Source organism: Equus asinus, chromosome 2 (assembly GCF_041296235.1).
Source record: "Equus asinus isolate D_3611 breed Donkey chromosome 2, EquAss-T2T_v2, whole genome shotgun sequence".
Taxonomy (NCBI): domain Eukaryota; kingdom Metazoa; phylum Chordata; class Mammalia; order Perissodactyla; family Equidae; genus Equus; species Equus asinus.
In genome coordinates, this window is record NC_091791.1 from 64,979,171 (window position 1) to 64,996,831 (window position 17,661).

At 42.4% G+C, this 17,661-nt stretch overlaps 1 protein-coding gene across 22 annotated transcripts in view; it reads right to left on the bottom strand.

Annotated features, from left to right (window-relative positions):
* The window catches only part of KCNMA1 (potassium calcium-activated channel subfamily M alpha 1), a 714,937-nt gene that overhangs the window by 87,808 nt on the left and 609,468 nt on the right, over positions 1-17,661 (bottom strand). For 18 of the 22 annotated variants that reach the window (XM_014836994.3, XM_014836959.3, XM_070491092.1 and 15 more), the window contains one exon: positions 11,450-11,543. In XM_014836994.3, the coding sequence (XP_014692480.3) occupies positions 11,450-11,543 (94 nt within the window). Of the gene's footprint in view, positions 1-11,449; positions 11,544-15,950; positions 16,038-17,661 lie in introns of all 22 variants that reach the window. The other 4 variants (XM_044761688.2, XM_014836896.3, XM_014836887.3 and 1 more) reach the window with 1 other exon arrangement.

A 17,661-nucleotide genomic window follows, 5' to 3' on the forward strand; every position in this document is an offset into this window, starting at 1 on the left:
CCAAAAGTCTCTTGGCCTGCTCTGGAGAATTTAAATATATGTCTTCCAAAATTTTCCTCAAAGGGTCTGATCTAAACACCATCAAAAATCTCCCACAAAAAAGAAATTTCCCTTTCTGACCAGTTATGGTACCTTGAATTTGAACTTTGGTTTCCTGAATCAGCAAAGCAACCAATAAACGTGAATCCACTTCGAAGCCAGGAACGGGGCACACCGTAATGATTAAGGTTAAGACACAGTCCCTAGTCAAAGAGAGCTTCATAACATAGCAAGAGAGAAAATGTCAATCAATGGTTGTGATACACTGTAGTAAGCGTTATAGCAAAGTCATGTACTAGGTGGTATGAGAATGTCAAGAAAGAAGCTGTTAATTGCCTGATATTTGAGTAACATCAAGGAAGGCTTCAACAGGAAGTGACATTTGATCTGAGCCCTGAAAGGTGAGGAGTAATCTCAGCATATTTCAGCATTGATCCACTAGTAGCCATTAGGACCCACTCAGACAATTGAGGCCCAGATAAAAAGAGCAAAAAAATGGCACCCAAAACTTTGGTTGGAAATGTCAGTTATGGTAGTGCCTAACCTAAGGTATACAAGACTCAGGCGAGGCACACTAGCTGTCCTTAAATATGCAGTGGCAGTCAAGTGGAAGATGGAGTCAACTGATTGAGTATGACTCATAGAGATCAAGTTAGTAATGATGTGTGGGATTTAGATGGAACAAAAATCAAGTTTCCAAAAAGAAAGAACGTTATAAAAATTGAAGGTTTTTCAAAATGGCATGAGTTGTTTCCCAAGGCAGTGGATTTCTCATCATTTGAAATGTTTCAGAAGAGCTAGGGATATGGAGAGGATTTCATTATAAATGTTTGGTGAGCCTAGAAGACCTTTAAGGTTTGAAGCAGTGTGCTGTCATTGAGGGAGAGATGGCTAAAAGAATTTGGGAAGTATTGGACCACTGTTGGGCATCAAAAGGCCAGAGGGTACCGAGTAAGTGAAGAAAAGTTGTTGTTGGAACAAAGATGGGAGACAAGAAGAACTGAAGACTGATTACTTTCTAGTTCCATTAAGGCTAAAACTGTTCCTCATTCACTGGATTCTACTGTCTGGGAGGAAGCTTGGAACATGATTCATTCTAGCAACACAGGAGTCTGTAACTACTTTGGGCCAGACAGGGTAAATTTCTTTACCCTGTCTCTTCCTACAGTAATTTCAAGTGCCTTAGGTTGGCTTAGGAGACATCTCTGACACAGGTGAAGAGTGAAGACTCAGTTTTCCATAGGAACTTATGTCTCTAAATTGAGGTTTTTGGAGTTTATATTAATAGAAGAAAGTCCAAGCATTTGCCACTGAGCACAACAACCAACATTGCTGTGTGTCAGGGGAGGCCCAGGAGAAGAATTAGGCAGTTTGTTGTCCATGGCAAGAAGGACCATCAGAAACCTCCCTGAACAAAGCATCCGACATTATCAGTTTCCAAATGATGGAGAACCACTTCCACAGGCTCTTAGACAACTCCTCAAAGACTACTTAGTTGGAACTGAAGAGCAATACTGGATATTGTCTTTCACATCTCAATTATTTTACGTATTCCCTCAACTCACAAAGTAATCCCAACCCCCCTAAAATGCACCCTAATTAATTCAGGGTTTGTTTGTCACTTAGCTCTTAGCCAATGTACAATGTACATAGAGTAATAGAAGCTCTATGAGATGAGGTGTATCTGCTGTATAGTTGATATAGGCCACATTTTGTCCCCCATGAAGTCTGTATGTTGAAGTCCTCATCCCCAGTACCTCGTAATGTGACTATATTTTGAGATTCGTTCTTTAAAGAGGTAATTAAGTTAAAATGAAATCATTAGGGTGGGACCTAATCTAATATGACTGGTGTCCTTATAAGAAGAGGAAATTTGGACACAGATATGTACAGAGGGAAGAAAATGCAAAGACATAGCGATAAGACAGCCATCTATAAGTCAAGGAGAGAGGCCTGGAACAGATCCTTCTTTCACAGCCTCAGAAGGAACAAACCCGGCTGACACCTTGATCTCGGACTTACAACTCCCAGAACTGTGAGAAAATAAATATCTGTTGCTTATTACACCTAGTGTATGGTACTTGGTTATGGAAACCCTAATAAACTAATATAATAGTCCACCTTGAAGAAAAATGAACACATTATATCATATGTCACTCCTCTGAAGACCCCTGCTGACCTTCTTGCACTTTAGTCTCACCTGTTCCTTTACAGGAGAAAAGCATCCTGCCACCAGTTTAGGAATACATGGAAATATACCTTATCTTCACAATACACAATATATTCTTTAAAGAGTTTGAGCCAATGTCCCTCCCTTCCCCAACACCATCCCCCATGCCCAACATACATACACAATTAGACTTGCTCTGCTCCAGAAGGAACTTCTCTCTGGTCTTTAACTCTCACCTGCATTTGAGGATTAATACCTATGATGGCCCAACCCAAAGGAAAGAGGAAGCCTGGACACTGGCCAATTCATTTGTCCAAAAGTCTTTTTCCAAAGGGAGAGTTTTAGAGTGGATACTACTGAGGGCAGAAAACAACCTATTTCCTTAGTGACAATATAGCACAATGGCTCCTGAGCCAAAATGACTGTCTTCAAGTCCTGGCTCATCTATTCCTTGCTACGTTGTGCCTTGCCTCAGTTTCTTCATCTGTAAAAGGGGAGTGTTAATCATCATCATTATTTAATGGATTCAACTTGAGAATTACATGAGTAAAGTCCTGTTACACATTTAGCATAGAACCTGACACATAGCATGCCTTCAATAAGTGTTAATTACTATTATTATGATCATTCTTTATACTTTGCTTAGAACCCACTCATATAATTATAGCTCTTATAATGGTAAAAGGAGATAGCAAAGGTAGAGCAGTTCAAAAATAAACATGTGGGGTTACTATTACCACTACTGTTGCTGCTATGATGGATAGCTGCCATGAGTTGAACTGTTAAAAATGTTTCTGTGTTAAAACTTTTACCTACATTTTACCCATCACAACAACAGCTGTAGCTAAGTTATTATTACCCATATGTATGGATGGGAAACAGAGTGGATAGGTGACATGGCTAACGTGGCACAGCTAGTGAGAGGAGAGGGAAGGCTTTGAACAGAGAGGTCTTTTGACTAGAAGCCACTGCTGCTTGGCCCCCATCCCATGCTCTCCCACTTGCAAGAGGCAGCTGGATCTTGATTATTCTCCACTGCAGTGCCCCAAGCCACAGTGCCCTAAGCTGCACAGACAGGGAGACCAGCATGGCGGGCATTTATGAAATGCACCGCTGATGTGAATAATCAAGAGAATCCCCTTGAGCCCTTGTCAGGACAGCATGCTAAGGAGAGCCTCAACAATCAATCAAGCCTGGCTGAACTTCTGCCTTCTCCCAATATCTGAAGGCTCCATTTAGGAGCACCCACATTTTAATAACAACCGAGGAGCTCCAGTGAGTTAAATCTTTCATATCTATGCTCCTTGAATCTCAGCTCTCGCCTCCAGAGTCCACAGCTAGAAATCAAGCATGCCTGACTTCAAGTAAAGAATAAAAGATCATTGTTTTGAGGGTTTGCAAAATAAGGAATGCCACTTGCCATCAATTAATCTCAGGAAGTGAACTAAATGCCCTGCTACAGCAGAGACACAAAAAGCTTGCCTTGAAGACAACAGCCTCAAGCAAAACCACAAACCCCTTTTCCAGCAAACCTGCTCTTAGGAAGCCAGCATTATAGTTTAAAGAGCACAGTTCCCCTTACAGGCAAATACACCAAATCCCAGTTTTTCCTGTGGCAGTGGGTACAATGCTGGACTTCAGAAATTTCCATTAAAATACAAGGAAACAAACCTAAAAAAATGTTACAAAAGAGGGAAGTTACAAAATGGTGTTAAAACTGCATCCTTTTCCTTGCTCAATTTTCAAGACCTCATTTCTCATCACAGAAGGTCTCTCCCATCATTACTAGCCCCCTTTTAGGTTGAGGTGTACCCTGAATGGTTTCCCTGGGAAGCGGAGACTTGATAAAATGCAAACAAATTTCTATCCCTTTGCAGACTTTTCACCCAAGTGGTAAATACGAATTTTGTTGAGTACCTATGAGTTCAGGCCTCAACACAGGGGTACCAGGACATTTCTGAGGCCTCAAAGTTTGCTTCCAATGTCGCTCTCTAAGCTGTCCTCCTTGATGACACAGAGACAGAAGTCATTTTCCCTTCTTAGAAGCCCCTACAGAAGTCAGAGATGCTCTTTCAGAGATAATAATTTGCATGTCTGTGTCGGCCATTAGATGTGAGCTGCTTGAGGGGAGGGAAGTCCTATTTTACTCTTTGGTGTACTTCCAGAACCCAGCAGAGGACACAGTAGATACTCAATAAACCACTGACTAACTAGAGGAGCTGACCAATGATCTCTAGTCTCTGAACACTCTCAAACCAGTCAACAGAAACTCACCAGACCTTTTATGGAGGCCAGAAAATGTGCCCAGTGTGAGCCCATTATCTTTGCTACCTTGTGACAATTTGTTTGGGGAATAAGCAAGGCTCTTGCACTGTTTTTCACTTTATAGGGACTGTATTTGAAGTAGGGCATCATGATCTGAAGGGAGACTCTGAAATAAGTCTTTAACCAGTCAGGCTGCCTGAAATGTGTCTGGAGCCAGCTGCAGTAACTGATCAGCAGGGAGGACTCATGTTTGATGGCAACAGTGGACAGGACAGGTGTTCTTAATTAAGCAACTATTCAGTGCTCCAATGACAAGTCTGAACACTTCTGCGAGGAGGGCCCCTATCACGTCGAGCTTCCCTCACTGCTCTAATTTGTGTAAGAGTGATTCTCGAAGTGAGCCCCACACCGGCTGCAGCAGTATCATCTGGGAGTTTGACAGACACGCAGATTCTCCAGCCCATCCCAGACCTACTGAATCAGGCTCTGTTTTAACAGGTGCTCTAGATAATTCTGATGCATGTTAACATTTTAGAACTATTGTTATAAAGCTTTTCCCAGATAGAGAAACTGTGAGGTTTGAGTCAATTCTATTCAAGTTAGCAAGTGTTTTCAACATACTGACTGGAAGGCTGTGGTTCTACTCAGCAAGGCGAGGACTAGAGTGGGGCAAGCCAGGGGCCCACATACAAGATATAAGAAGGCACCTCACATGCCTTACCCTAATCCTGGCCATGCTATTCAAATGAGAAGCACAGAACTAGTGACAGGTCGCCTACCCTGACTCTCTCTGTGACTCTGGAACTTGAGGAGTTGTGTCAACACTTGATGGGGATTCCTAACCTAGATGCCACACTGACTCTCTCTTGCTGACCTCTATTTTCATAAGCTAGTCAGAAAATAAAGAAACATGAAAAACAAGTTAAATCTTAGTTCTTGTAAAGTGCAATACTTATAACTCAGTTTTTTTACCCTCCTTTCTCCCCACTGCTTCTTCCACTCCGTAGACGACAACATGGCAGTTAGTAACTAAGTCCCTAAATGCAACGTTCAAGAGTGTCAGGCCACACGAGTGAGTGCCTGGTGGTGCCGGTCACAGGATACCGGAGAGAGTCTCAGATGGTCTCCTCAAAAGGGCTCATATTCACCATAAATGGTTCCCACTGGATCTGCCTCATTCTAGGGGTCATTTTATGGCTAGGTGAATACTAGTTCCTGTTGTATGTTACAAGGAGCCTGACTTTTAGATTCTGTCTCCTGCCTCAGCTCATCTTTCAACACTGTCTCTAGCCTCCTGTGTAATGATCATCTCTCCTGAGACACAGCTGGCCCCTACCCCTGCCCCCATCTCCCACCAGATGGCCATCCCTAGACCCACCTTGACAAAACCTTCAGGCCTGGCCCTAGCTACTCTGGCAAAATTATCCTTTTCAACTTCTCTGTAACTATCTACTTACATTTTTTTTTCTGCCTAACAAGTAAACAGTCAGTAACTACTGCCACCTAATACATCATTTCTTGTTAGGCAGCCACCATTCTCAGAGGAAGAAAGAAATTACTGCCTTTATGTTTGGGAGACAACACAGGAGAACTGACATGTTCCAGTCCAAGAGAAGAGTGTACAAGATGCTCCTGAAACAAGAGGACAGGATAATGACCCTCTGCTGAGCATGCATCTTGTCCAGGGACATTGTATCAAGTCCACCCAAGCCTTGGTATGATGAGACCCATTATTTCTTTCCTCTCTGGTCCCATGGGAGCCTGCCATTTGCTATTTGTTTGTGCATTAAGAGGTGAATTTACTTAGCTAAGCTGTCCCTGCCTTCCTTCTTTCTTCTGCCCAGTGGAAGGAACAGTGAGAGTGGCATTCTGTCCCCGAGTCTGAGTGGGCTCAGGCCATTTTGCCATTTTCTATTACAAAACCTTTCAAGCTGACAGTCCTGACAAACACTCCATGAAAGGTATGAATCAAAAGAGAGGGAATGGGACTTAAAAAGCAGATGAGTTTATTTCACTTAATGATCAGTTAATGCCCAAGAGGGTAATCTCTTTTCCTCAAATCATATTCAGGAAACCAACATCTAACATTTCCTGGGTCTCATGACACAAAGCTCCTTTTATAGTGTTCAATTGCTGTTTTTGGTGTCATCAGTTATCCTTGCTAGCCCGGCTGGGGGCTATCTCTTTGTGTAAATTGTCTACCTGATGTATCCTGCATCAATCCTCATGGCCCATGTTACTCTATCTTACTCCAAGGCCCCTAGATTCTGGACAAATAGGCGTAACATGGACTGATGTCAGGAATGCTGTGTGTCCTTCCTGGGAAGACTGTCTAGCCCACTTCTGGTCCACGGTTCTACAGTAGATCCTGAGTAGTCTGGGACCCAAAGGACTTGGCAGAGGCTGGGGCTGGGCTGGGCCTTCTCTTCCCACCTCTGTATTTACATTAGCTGTTTCTCTGGAAGGCTCTGAGAAAGGGTTCTACTTCCTTCTACTGCCATCAGTGATCTTCCTAAAACACCAGTTAGGGCACTGCCTCCTCAAAAACCTGAAAGGGTTCTCCAATGTCTCCAACAGGTCAAGGCCTTCAGGAGTGGATGCCAGAATACCTTCATATTTTCAACTCCGGTCATCCTACTCTAAGGATGCTCCACCTACGCCAAGTCACCTTCTGAGGCCTGAGCACTTTCCCTATTTCTTCCATTGAGCAGAATAGTGAAAGAGTTAATAACCCGGGCTTGGTAGCTAAATTATCTGGGTTCAGATCTTCTTAATTAAGTAAGACTTACTAGATTTACCAGATTTCACATCTCTGGGACTCAGCTTCCTCATCTGTAAATGGGGGAAAGAGTAATACATACTCATGGAGTTGTAGTTAGGATTCAATGAGTTCAGAGGCATAACACGCTTAGAATGATGCCTGGCACCCGGGTAACGATGAACAAGGGTAGGTAATATCACACATCATAGCTCATCCTACACAGCTAGGTTAAATGAAACCTCCTTCACAAACCAGGCTCAGCCTCCCAAACCAGAGGTAATGACAGCTCTCTTTGCTCTCACAGCCCATGCTAGTAGATCTCTAAGCTGTTCCTCTTCTATTTTGCTGTACATGCCTGCCTGTCTCCTACATCAAACTGTAAGCATTTTGAAGATAGGGACCAACTCTAGTACATCTTACTTTACACCCCTCAAAGACCTCCCCAAACACCATGAATACAGTGCCATGAATACAGTAGGCTCTCACTAAACGTTTCCTGGATCGGAATTAGTCTGAGAAAAGAAATAGAAGCAAGCAGCTGACATGCACAGTCTTTTCGGATTGCATTTGAGAATAAAGCGGGAGAGCCCACGCACTTACTCCATATCATCTACCCAGTGGAGAAATATTCTCGGCATCCAAAAAGCATTTGTGAATGCAACTACTTGAAGGGGACTGTGGAATGAATTGAGTGTGATTGTAACCAGGGCAGCAATTTAGGGAATTCATGAATCTGCTCCACCTGTAGTCAAAACTGTGTCCATTGTACTTTTTTTTCTAGAGAGCTTTCATTGAATATTCAATGCCATCTGTGAGGCCCCCAAATTAAGAACGCCTGACTTAGTTATTTAGAGACAAAGTTCTTGCCCTCTAGGGCCTTTCAACTGAGGGAAGACACAGTTATCTTTACAAGGCAAAAACCCACCAAGTAGGGAGAATTACAAACAGGTGCTTGGTGATTTTAGAAGAAAACTAAGAAAAGCTCCTTGAATAATTCCATGTTAGGAGACCAACAAGGAAGGCAAATAACAGGGCCCTGGTAACCTCCATGGCTTGTCCTCCTCAGGGTGTGAAGCCAATGGTTATCTATCATGACACATGCATCCCTGGCTTCGAGCACAGACATTTGCCATTTGGCTCAGTATGGCTGTGAGGGTTGTCTTCTGTCAGGGTGACTGAAAAACATACTGCTTCAGCACCCAGACACACAAAACAAGGCTGTTCACCTAATGATCGTGCAGAGAGTTAAGTGACTCTTAAAAACCAGGGTAAGTCTGACAGAGACCATTAGTGCAGAGTCTCAGTAGCATTTCATGCTGGCAGATGGTTTGCAAGGGACCCTCACACAGGAACCTGTTTTATTTGCAGAAGCCACAGTGGTAAATTAAAGCCCATCCTAGCCCATTCTGGGCTCTCCAGTTTCTTTTGGAGCTATTCCTACCACTGCCCATAGGCTACTAAAACCTGCCCACATTCAGAGTGATTGATTCTGCTCAAACAGTAAGCCACAAACTCATGTCAAAACACCCACTTCAAATAAGTCATTAGTTTCTTTTATGGATGTTTCAGGTCATAAGGAATAGAACCTGGGAGTACTGGGAGAACCTGGGAACCTGGGAGAAGATATCTGTAAAGTATAAAGGGAGTGTCTGAAGATGTGAGGGGGACCTGGTGAAGCCACAAGGTCCAGAGGCATGAGCCCCTCTGTTTTCTGTCAATCAACAAGAGGGATCTAGTAAAATAGGTCCTGGCAACCGCATCGCCAGTGCCAAATATTCAAACCAAAGCAAGCTGCCCATGGGTTCTTCATTCATCCCCTGGAAATGAAGGGAAATAGAGAGAGTGCTCAGCACCCTGTCTTTGCTCCCACATCAGATAGAGCATGGAGAGCACCTGGAACACGGAAAGTCATGATAAAGGAGGAATGTCTAAGACTTTCTGACTTATCATGGGACAGCTCACCTATTCTGGCTGAGCTGCAACTGAGACCATTGTGGGCTGGTGGGATAAAATAGTAGCCACGCTGTAGCAGCCAAAGGCACCAATACCAGAAACCCAAGATCTGCAGCTTGGCAAGTTTCAGCTCACTGCCTGACCCACGTTTAGCAATTCTGATGTAGCACAGAGTAGACAGCTCCAGCCCAGGATGACTGCCTCCCTCAGCCCCTCTCCGACAGGCAGTGAAAGCAAGACCCACTTTGAAAATTCTCCCCCATCATGCAAACTGACAAAGGCATGCTTTTCAAAAACCCACAGCCAATCTGTTGATCATTACTTATTTACAAAGGCCTTCGGGCAGAAAGTCCTGTAAAAACCATACTTGATACGGTATACACTAGCTTTTTCTGCTTGTGGAAAAGAAGTCCCCCCAAGGCTACCTCAAACCATCACTTTCTATTGCACGTAAAATGTAGCATGTAACACTAAAGTATTTAATATATATGGTATAATATATCTACAGGAGAGGCATTTGTGTAGAAGTATGTTACCCTGGATTTGGTAATTTGATGTTTTGCTGAAGGCTACGACTTAAAAAAGCTTCCACCTCGTACAGAAGACCTGTCATCTTAGTACCCAAGAGCCAACAGAATAAAGAAGTACCCTTAAGCAGCAAAACTTTGACACAGCTTTGAAGCATATGAAAACAGTATAACTCCTCAGAATTATTATTACTCAAGATCAAAGAAATGAGCCATACTTTACATAGCAAACAGGGACAGGGAATTGCTCCAAAGGTTTCAGATTTTTCAGATTTCTCTTTATTTATTTATTTGCTTCTCTATTTAGGCAAAAGGAAGCACATGGGCTTTTCTCTACTTTAAATGGATAAAACTATTAGCATTAGATAAGACGATTACCTAAAGGTGAATAAATAGGAAATGGATGCTAGCATGACAACTGGAGTCATAAAAATGAGAAGCTTGGCAGTTGGCGCATTTTATTCCTCCTCATAAACTGTAAACAAGCATGTAAATCAGCAACAGTCAAGCAGGACTGAGCCAAGGAGCAGACAGAGAACTGTTAAGGAAACATTTAACAGGAAGAGATGCTCATAATGGAAAAGGCCATGAGTCTGGGTGAGTCTTCCACTGGAACCTGTGTCCTCAACTGCATGAAGAAGGGCTGCCCGCGTCTACATCCTAGAAAGGTGGTTGTGGAGGGCCAGGAAGATGCAAATGTGATGGAGAAGTGGGGAAGGCGGAGAAATCACCATTATTGTATTTCAATAATCATAGAGAGGAGAGTGGCCAATGGCAATGAAAAGAAGAAAGTAATGTCAAGATGGCAGGTGTTTCCATGGCAGTAACCATTTAGAGGAAGCAGTGCAAATCTGAAATCATTCTTGTTTCATTGAGGTGCTAGAGAGTTAGGATATTGGAAGAAATAAGCACTGAGCTTGGGAGATGGATTGAAGACAAAAAAGGGAGATGAAAGATGAAGAGGCTGAGAAGAGGGCCTTGCAGAGCTCTATTGAAATTTGCTTTCACTTGCCATTTCCTAGAGAAAGCCGTAGTCAAGACAGAAAGAAGGGAAGGAAAGAGGGAAGGAAGGAAGGGAGAAAAGGAGGAAGAAGAGAGAGAGAAAGAAAGAGTGCACACACACTGTATTTCATAATTAATATTCCTTTTAGCCTGAGCAGAACTGGATTACTTTTGAACTTTACTTTGGCAAGTCCACAGATTATTAGACTTTTTTATCAGTCAAAATCAATTAACAGAAATTTGATTTCAATCGACAGGATAAAAGGAAGGTAATCTTCAGGTTCATTTTTGATTGTGATGATACATCTCACATATGGCCTTAAGTACAGAAAACAGTCCTCGGAGGGACTCCAGCAGAAAGAGACTTGCCAGAGGCAAACTAACCACACGAGTGCCTCTGATTGGTTGCTGCCGTCATTAGTGCCACTGCTGTTTAGGAACTACACATAGACAGGACATGGTGACAGCTAAGACTTTAAAGCCTATGTATTTTTCAAACAGCTTTTCAAACTGTTTTTCATGACAGAATTTTTTCAGCTCTATCATTAACTGCTGACAAGCTGACAGAATAAATACTCCAGCCTTTAAGAAGCCATCTAATGATCCCGTCCCCTCCCCCACCTTATGCTGGCTGGGGAGGGGAGGCTCTGGGCCTGGGCAGGCTAGGGAGGAGTGAGGGGAGGAAGAGAAGGAGCTGGGGGGGACCCCCGCGGCTGAGGCCCCTCTCCTTACCTCATCAGCTTGGGCGAGGAGCTCGGTGAGTTCCGCATGCCTCCGTTGCGTTGCTTCTTTTTTGGTGACAGTGTTGACGGCTGCTCATCTTCAACTGGAAATACAGGCAGCTCATGAGATTATGAACAGTTTGAAGGCAGACTGAAATACAGGCAAGATATCAAAGGACACACACTCACGGCTCAGTCACTCACTAGGAATTCATGGCTGTCTTTTAGGACCCAATGACAAAGACCAAATGTGTTAGTTAAAGAGGCCGGCTTAGAAAAGGTGGGAGCATCGCCTCTTCACACGCCAGCATTTGAACGTGCACTTTATACAGACTAAAACAGTTTGTAAACGCCCTGCCATAAGAAAGAATAGAAAGCATGATTTATCTGTATACAAAATATATATGTATATGGGAAGACTCAATCATTATTCTTAGAGCTAATTTTGGTTACTTTGCTTTCCTGGGCAATCAAATGGGTTTCCTTGTAACCAAAATCAGATATAAAGTTGTATTTGAAATAGCCACATAATAGCTGCCAGCCTGCTGCTTCTGCAAATGAACCAACTTAACTGGTTCCTAATCCTTGCACATCAGAGGAAGCCTTGGAGAGGCAAGGATTTGAGGCCTCAGGAGCCAATGTTTCAGTCAGTCAGGACTAGGAGGATGGGTGCATGCTGGCTCAAGAATCCCCAGCCCAACCCAGCTCTTGTCCCTCCCTTCACCGCCCAAGAGGGAGGGCACGTGGGACCATGCACGTGGGATCCTTTCTTAACTCATTAAGACAGGAGGACCAGGCTGTGAGTTTGCAGAACTGGGCTGCAGAAGAGCATCAAATGAAGGAGGAGGTTGCCATTGAATGATTCTCTGATGCTGTGGTTGGGGGCAGGGAGGGAAGGCAGCACAGGGGGTTGGAAACCAAAGGCTGTTTTCCAAATGTCTAAACCAGGCAGATCGCTAAGCAATGTGAAGCTCTGCTCACAAACAACACAGCACACTCTATTGCTTTTGCCCAAAGACACCCACTAATAAGCTCTAGTAGATGTATTAGCCTGCATCATGCTTCTTTTTAAGAAAGCTGCTTGATAATTAGCAGATGCATACCCAGCCTGTCACCCAAGGGCATCAGCGGCAAAATTCTAGTCCTCCTCTCCCCACCCCCACGATCATGCCAAAGCTGTAATGTCAAGAGGGAAAAATAGGATCCTTGGATTCTTATAGTTGACTGCAACACAGACTGGGAGGAAGCACCCCTGAAACCCAGAATGCACAGCAGTTACCTTAAAGCTAAGAAGAGAAATATTAGCAGTGACAACATTAAAAGAAGCTTGACATATGTTAATGGTATACAAGTCTTAGGAGGGGGAGAAAATGCCATCTCAGCTACTTGATACTATCCAGGAAGACCCACATCAGGACATGCATTATATGGCATATCCATGAAAACTCTAAATAAATTTAGTATGTTATGATGCACGGTTCCAAAGGGATTATAATAATCAAACTAACCTCCAAACTTGCTGCAAAGTATCACACTTGGTACAAAGCCCCTATTCTACGGGCAGTTAGGGATTGTCTAAATTCTGGCCAACACAGGGGAAGAGAACAAGCATGTGGTTCTAGGCGAGAGCAATACCAGAAGAAATGAAGGCCAGAAAGCACCTGCAAATGCCCACAGTCGACTCACTCTACCACCTGCTCCCCCCGTGCTGCCCACCAGAGGCCCGGGCTCAGGCTTCGACCATATCAGTCACTTAGGGCTCCAAGCAGAAATTGTAACTGGGAGGATATCGCATCTTATCAGAAATGAGTATCCACAGCAAATCACACAGAGACTAAACAGCACTTAAAAGATTAAAGGAAATAAATACAAGCCACATAAATGGTATTGAAAAAAATCACTTAGAGTTGATATGCATCTCTCAGCAAGCAAACAGGCACTCTGAGCTTGACCTGAATTCATCTTCCTTTCACAGGACAGAGGGCCAGGCATCCCAGGCAATAATGGGTAGAAACGCAGTTATATTAAGAGAGAGAGAGAGAGAATGTGTGTGTGTATAGGTATACTTTTGCACTTTCCCCATTTTAGGATGGGGGAGAAAGTCTTGCATTGACTCCACCCGTAATACAAGGTCATCCCTTTTAGTAGGGACCATTGTAATTGTATTGTGTTCAGGGTGGCCTAGATTAGTTGAGTAGCATGATGGACTAAATAACGTGTGCCTATCAGTGGGTCTCATGAGGGTGAAACTACTTTTCTTCTCTATCACATAAGCCTTCTTATGATTAGAATGAAATATCCAAAAAGGTCTTTTACATAACCTAGTCTACTAGGGCTAGCTTTATTCAGGGCCACCAGACGTTGCCACAGTTTTGTCCAATCATACAATGAGTCTATATTAGCTAAGATCTGCACAAAAGTCACCCTCACTGGCATTTCTGTTGGATTCTTTGCACTGTGCCTACAATAAATAACCCTCTTCAGGTAAGCGTCCATTATCCTTGCACCTTGTCACTGTTTGATTACGTGTGGCAATCTTCAAATGGAAGACTTGCAAGTTAATACCTGTTACCCAGCTCCAGGGAGACACCTTGTTCTGGTGCTAAATTATGCCTCCTTCTATGCAAGGAAACTATTTTCACTGCAACTCAGAAAGATTATCCAGCATAATCATACTGCACTTAAACTGGGATTTGTTCTTTTAAAGGAAACTCGTGTTCAAAGGTTTCGTTCTGTACTCATAGCCTGGAAATGCAGATCTGTTCCCTGAAGAGATGGGGGAAAATGTCTCCAGCTTAAATATATGAACGTTGTGTAATGGAGACCATTACATACGGCTTAGATCCCACAAGAGAAGCTGTGATAACTTCTTTCTCATAAGTAGGATATAAACCACATTTAATTATTATCCTTTATATGGATTCTATCAATTTCTGCATAGTTAGAGAAAGTAGATCTAGGAAAACTTTTAGTAAAGCCATAAAATACAATTTTCATTTCATTGCTTCTGTGACTACATGAGAGGAATAAAAATTGAATTAAAAGGGAGACAAATTTACTTAATTTCACGAAAGACAAATGTATTGAAGTAACGGGCCACTATCTCATGTCGACGCACACTTAACAGGTTCATATTTAACCTGCTTTTTGGCTAATTACAAAACACTTCTGTCTCCAGCATTTTCACTTGTATCGTGCTGTGGAAGCTGCATGAAGATATGGTCTTTTAAAAGAAGCTGACTTACCAGCTTCTTTAAAACACAAACAAGTTCAGGAATCCACTGTGGAATTTTTATAGGAGCTGAATTCAATCCAGTCTCCAAGCACTCATAAAATGCAAGGGCTTGTTTCTGCACAGCCCTAAGCATAACACCTAATGTGCTGTGGTAACTTCCCGGTACTCGCTTGTCTAATAGGCACTGAAGCTAACACTTCTACAGTTTGGGAAGACAGAGCTAGAAAAATGTCAGGCAAGTCTAATGGGGCTCCAGATCCCTTGGTTTGCACTAGAGTTTAATTTAAAGTTACAATGATGTTTTAACATGTTTGCTTATACTTGACTAAAGAGGATTCATTATTTCAATGACATAACCTCCAGACAATGTTCTGGGAATTGATTTTAAGATGTGGTGGTAATTCCAACAGCCTTAATGCACAGCTGAACATCTGTAACAACATTTTACTCGACTTTTCATTGGCATTCTGTTTTCAACGAAAGCAAGGCAACATCTTCCAGAAACACTGGCCAGAACTCTGGACTTACTTCAAGATGATCATCTATTTCACTGGATTTTTTTAAAAAAGAAATCTCTTTCTTTATTGGCCTAGCCAGCTTGAAAACACTGTGTCAGTGTTCACCAATGCCTCTTTGTGGGCCCTTCCAGTAAAATGGAGCAACAGAAAACTTTCAGCTTTCCCAACTAGTCTAAAGCTGACATGTGATAGATCTGATGCTCAATTCCAGCCTGGGGGCACAATCCTTCTTCCCTGTTTCCTCATTAGTGTTTAGAGGGATAAAGTCCTTTGAGACTTACAGGTGAATTTGTTGGCTGGAGTTAAAAAATAGTTCAAAGCAAATAAATTCGGAAACGTAATAAAAGACAAACAACCCATAAACATGAGTCGACTGGCTATCTCCATTACGTTATTAATCACCACATCTGGAGAAACCCACATCTGCACACACTTAGCAGGTCGTTAGTAACGTCATATTCACACTGGAGCCACTCTGAGTAAGAGGCATGCACAGTGGCTTGACTGCAAAGGCTTCTAGCTAAAAGGCTTCCGACTGGAGTCTTGAGCAAGCTACTAATTTGGGGGTAAGGTAGCTTTAATTATTAATTGTTTTTTATGGTTTTGCTGTTTGGTATTTTGCCATCCAACAAGCTAAATGCATGCTGACATCCACAGCAGTGCATCTTTCTCCTTAACTGAACTCAGCATGTTAAGGTAGAACATTGAGGGGTGCAGTTATTACAAATTGGGATGGGCTCCAGACAGAACTCCTTCACCTGGCTCAGTCACAAGCTGAAAATTGTGAGTTGTGTTCTTGAACACAAATGGATCTTTGGGATAGCGGGATCTAGCTTGAATCTTGACTGCCAAATAATAACGAGAGAAGAAAATGCGAATTAATCCTTTGTGCATTTTTTCGTTAGAAATGTTCCAAACCAGTCTTAACAATGAATAGAAATATAGTTTTAAATTAAAATGGAAGTTTCTCCCTCACAACTGAATTCAAGTGTTTTTTTTCTTTTCTTTTACCCTGATGACTTCTTGAAATTCTTTTTGCTGTGTTATTTTCATCGACATCAGATGGGATAATATGCAGAAGACAATCTTGTGTGTGCAATAATTTCCAAAAACATACAGGGTCCCCCTCTCCTCTACAATATACAATAGACACAGAAAACTCAGTTTAGCAGCAAGACCAGACCATTATCTCCTGAAACCTGCTAAAATGCATCCTACTGAATAAGCATTATATTCTAAGTCATCAACTCTCAATGTTAAACTATCATTTTCATCTCAAACTGCTGGCTTGGTCAGACCTCTTGGTTGTGATATTGCTGCCTAAATTGCATTTAATGCCATGGGTTTGCCACTCTTAAGAAAAGGGGATGTGTAGCATCTCCTTGTATCATGAGTGACGTCAGTAAAACTTGGGTGTACGCTTTCAGTCTTTCAGGATGCAAACATCATTTTACTAAAACTGAGGGTAAGGAGAGAGGGAAAATTGCTGGATTAGGGATCTAACAGTGTGCTTCCTATTTTCTGTGGGCTTACCAAACTTTCCTCCCAAGAAAAATCATGTAAGTCATAGTATTACAGTCATTTTGCAATATGTAATTCAAAATGAACAAAACTCCCAAGTTGACCCGACCTCTCTCTAATATGACTGCCTTAGAACTTCACTGTAAAATCTGGGCTAGTTAACTATCAAGGTCTTACAATGTGACCATGAAAGAGCAGTCCCTGGATTGGAGCACAGAATGGTGCCTGCTTTCCAGATCAACATTTCCTGTCTTGTAATCATAGACTACCAGAAATCTGGCTGCCTGTCACATAAACCAGACTAGTGGGAAGGTATGGACATTTCCATAAGCAATGAAGAAAAAACAACAACAAGATCATCAAATGCCAGATAAATAACCCATACTGTGAGTTTGGTCCTATAACTACCATAAAGGAGCACTGGACTGTTATTTTAGGATGAAGCCCGTGGTGGGGAAGGCCATGTGCCCATCAGTGAGGTTGAGCAGCTAAGCACAGCTAGGAAGGTAAGACAGCCGTTGGAGCCAAGTTCTATGCCTAGAGGGTGAGGGGCAGCTCAATATCAGAACATGGGGGAGTTAAAGTGGGTGATATCCTTGGAATGAGAGTTTCTGGTCTAACGACCTTGGGACAACATCTATCACCAAAAAGTTTGGTGAACATTTTGCAGTATTATTGATAAGATCAATCCATAAAGCTATGTTTTTGAAAGATCTTGGTGAATATTAATACACAGATAATGAAAAGATGAAGGATGCTGCCTCTCAAAAGCAATGCCAACAATAATATCTCCGACATATATATAACTCTCTACAGTTGAACAATCACTTTATCACATACATTATCAGGCAGAATAATGTCACAACTTCTAGCTGAGAAATAGGAAATACATTTATTTGGGAAACCTAGATGATGTAGGTTGAAAACAACAACAACCTGTCATTTTGT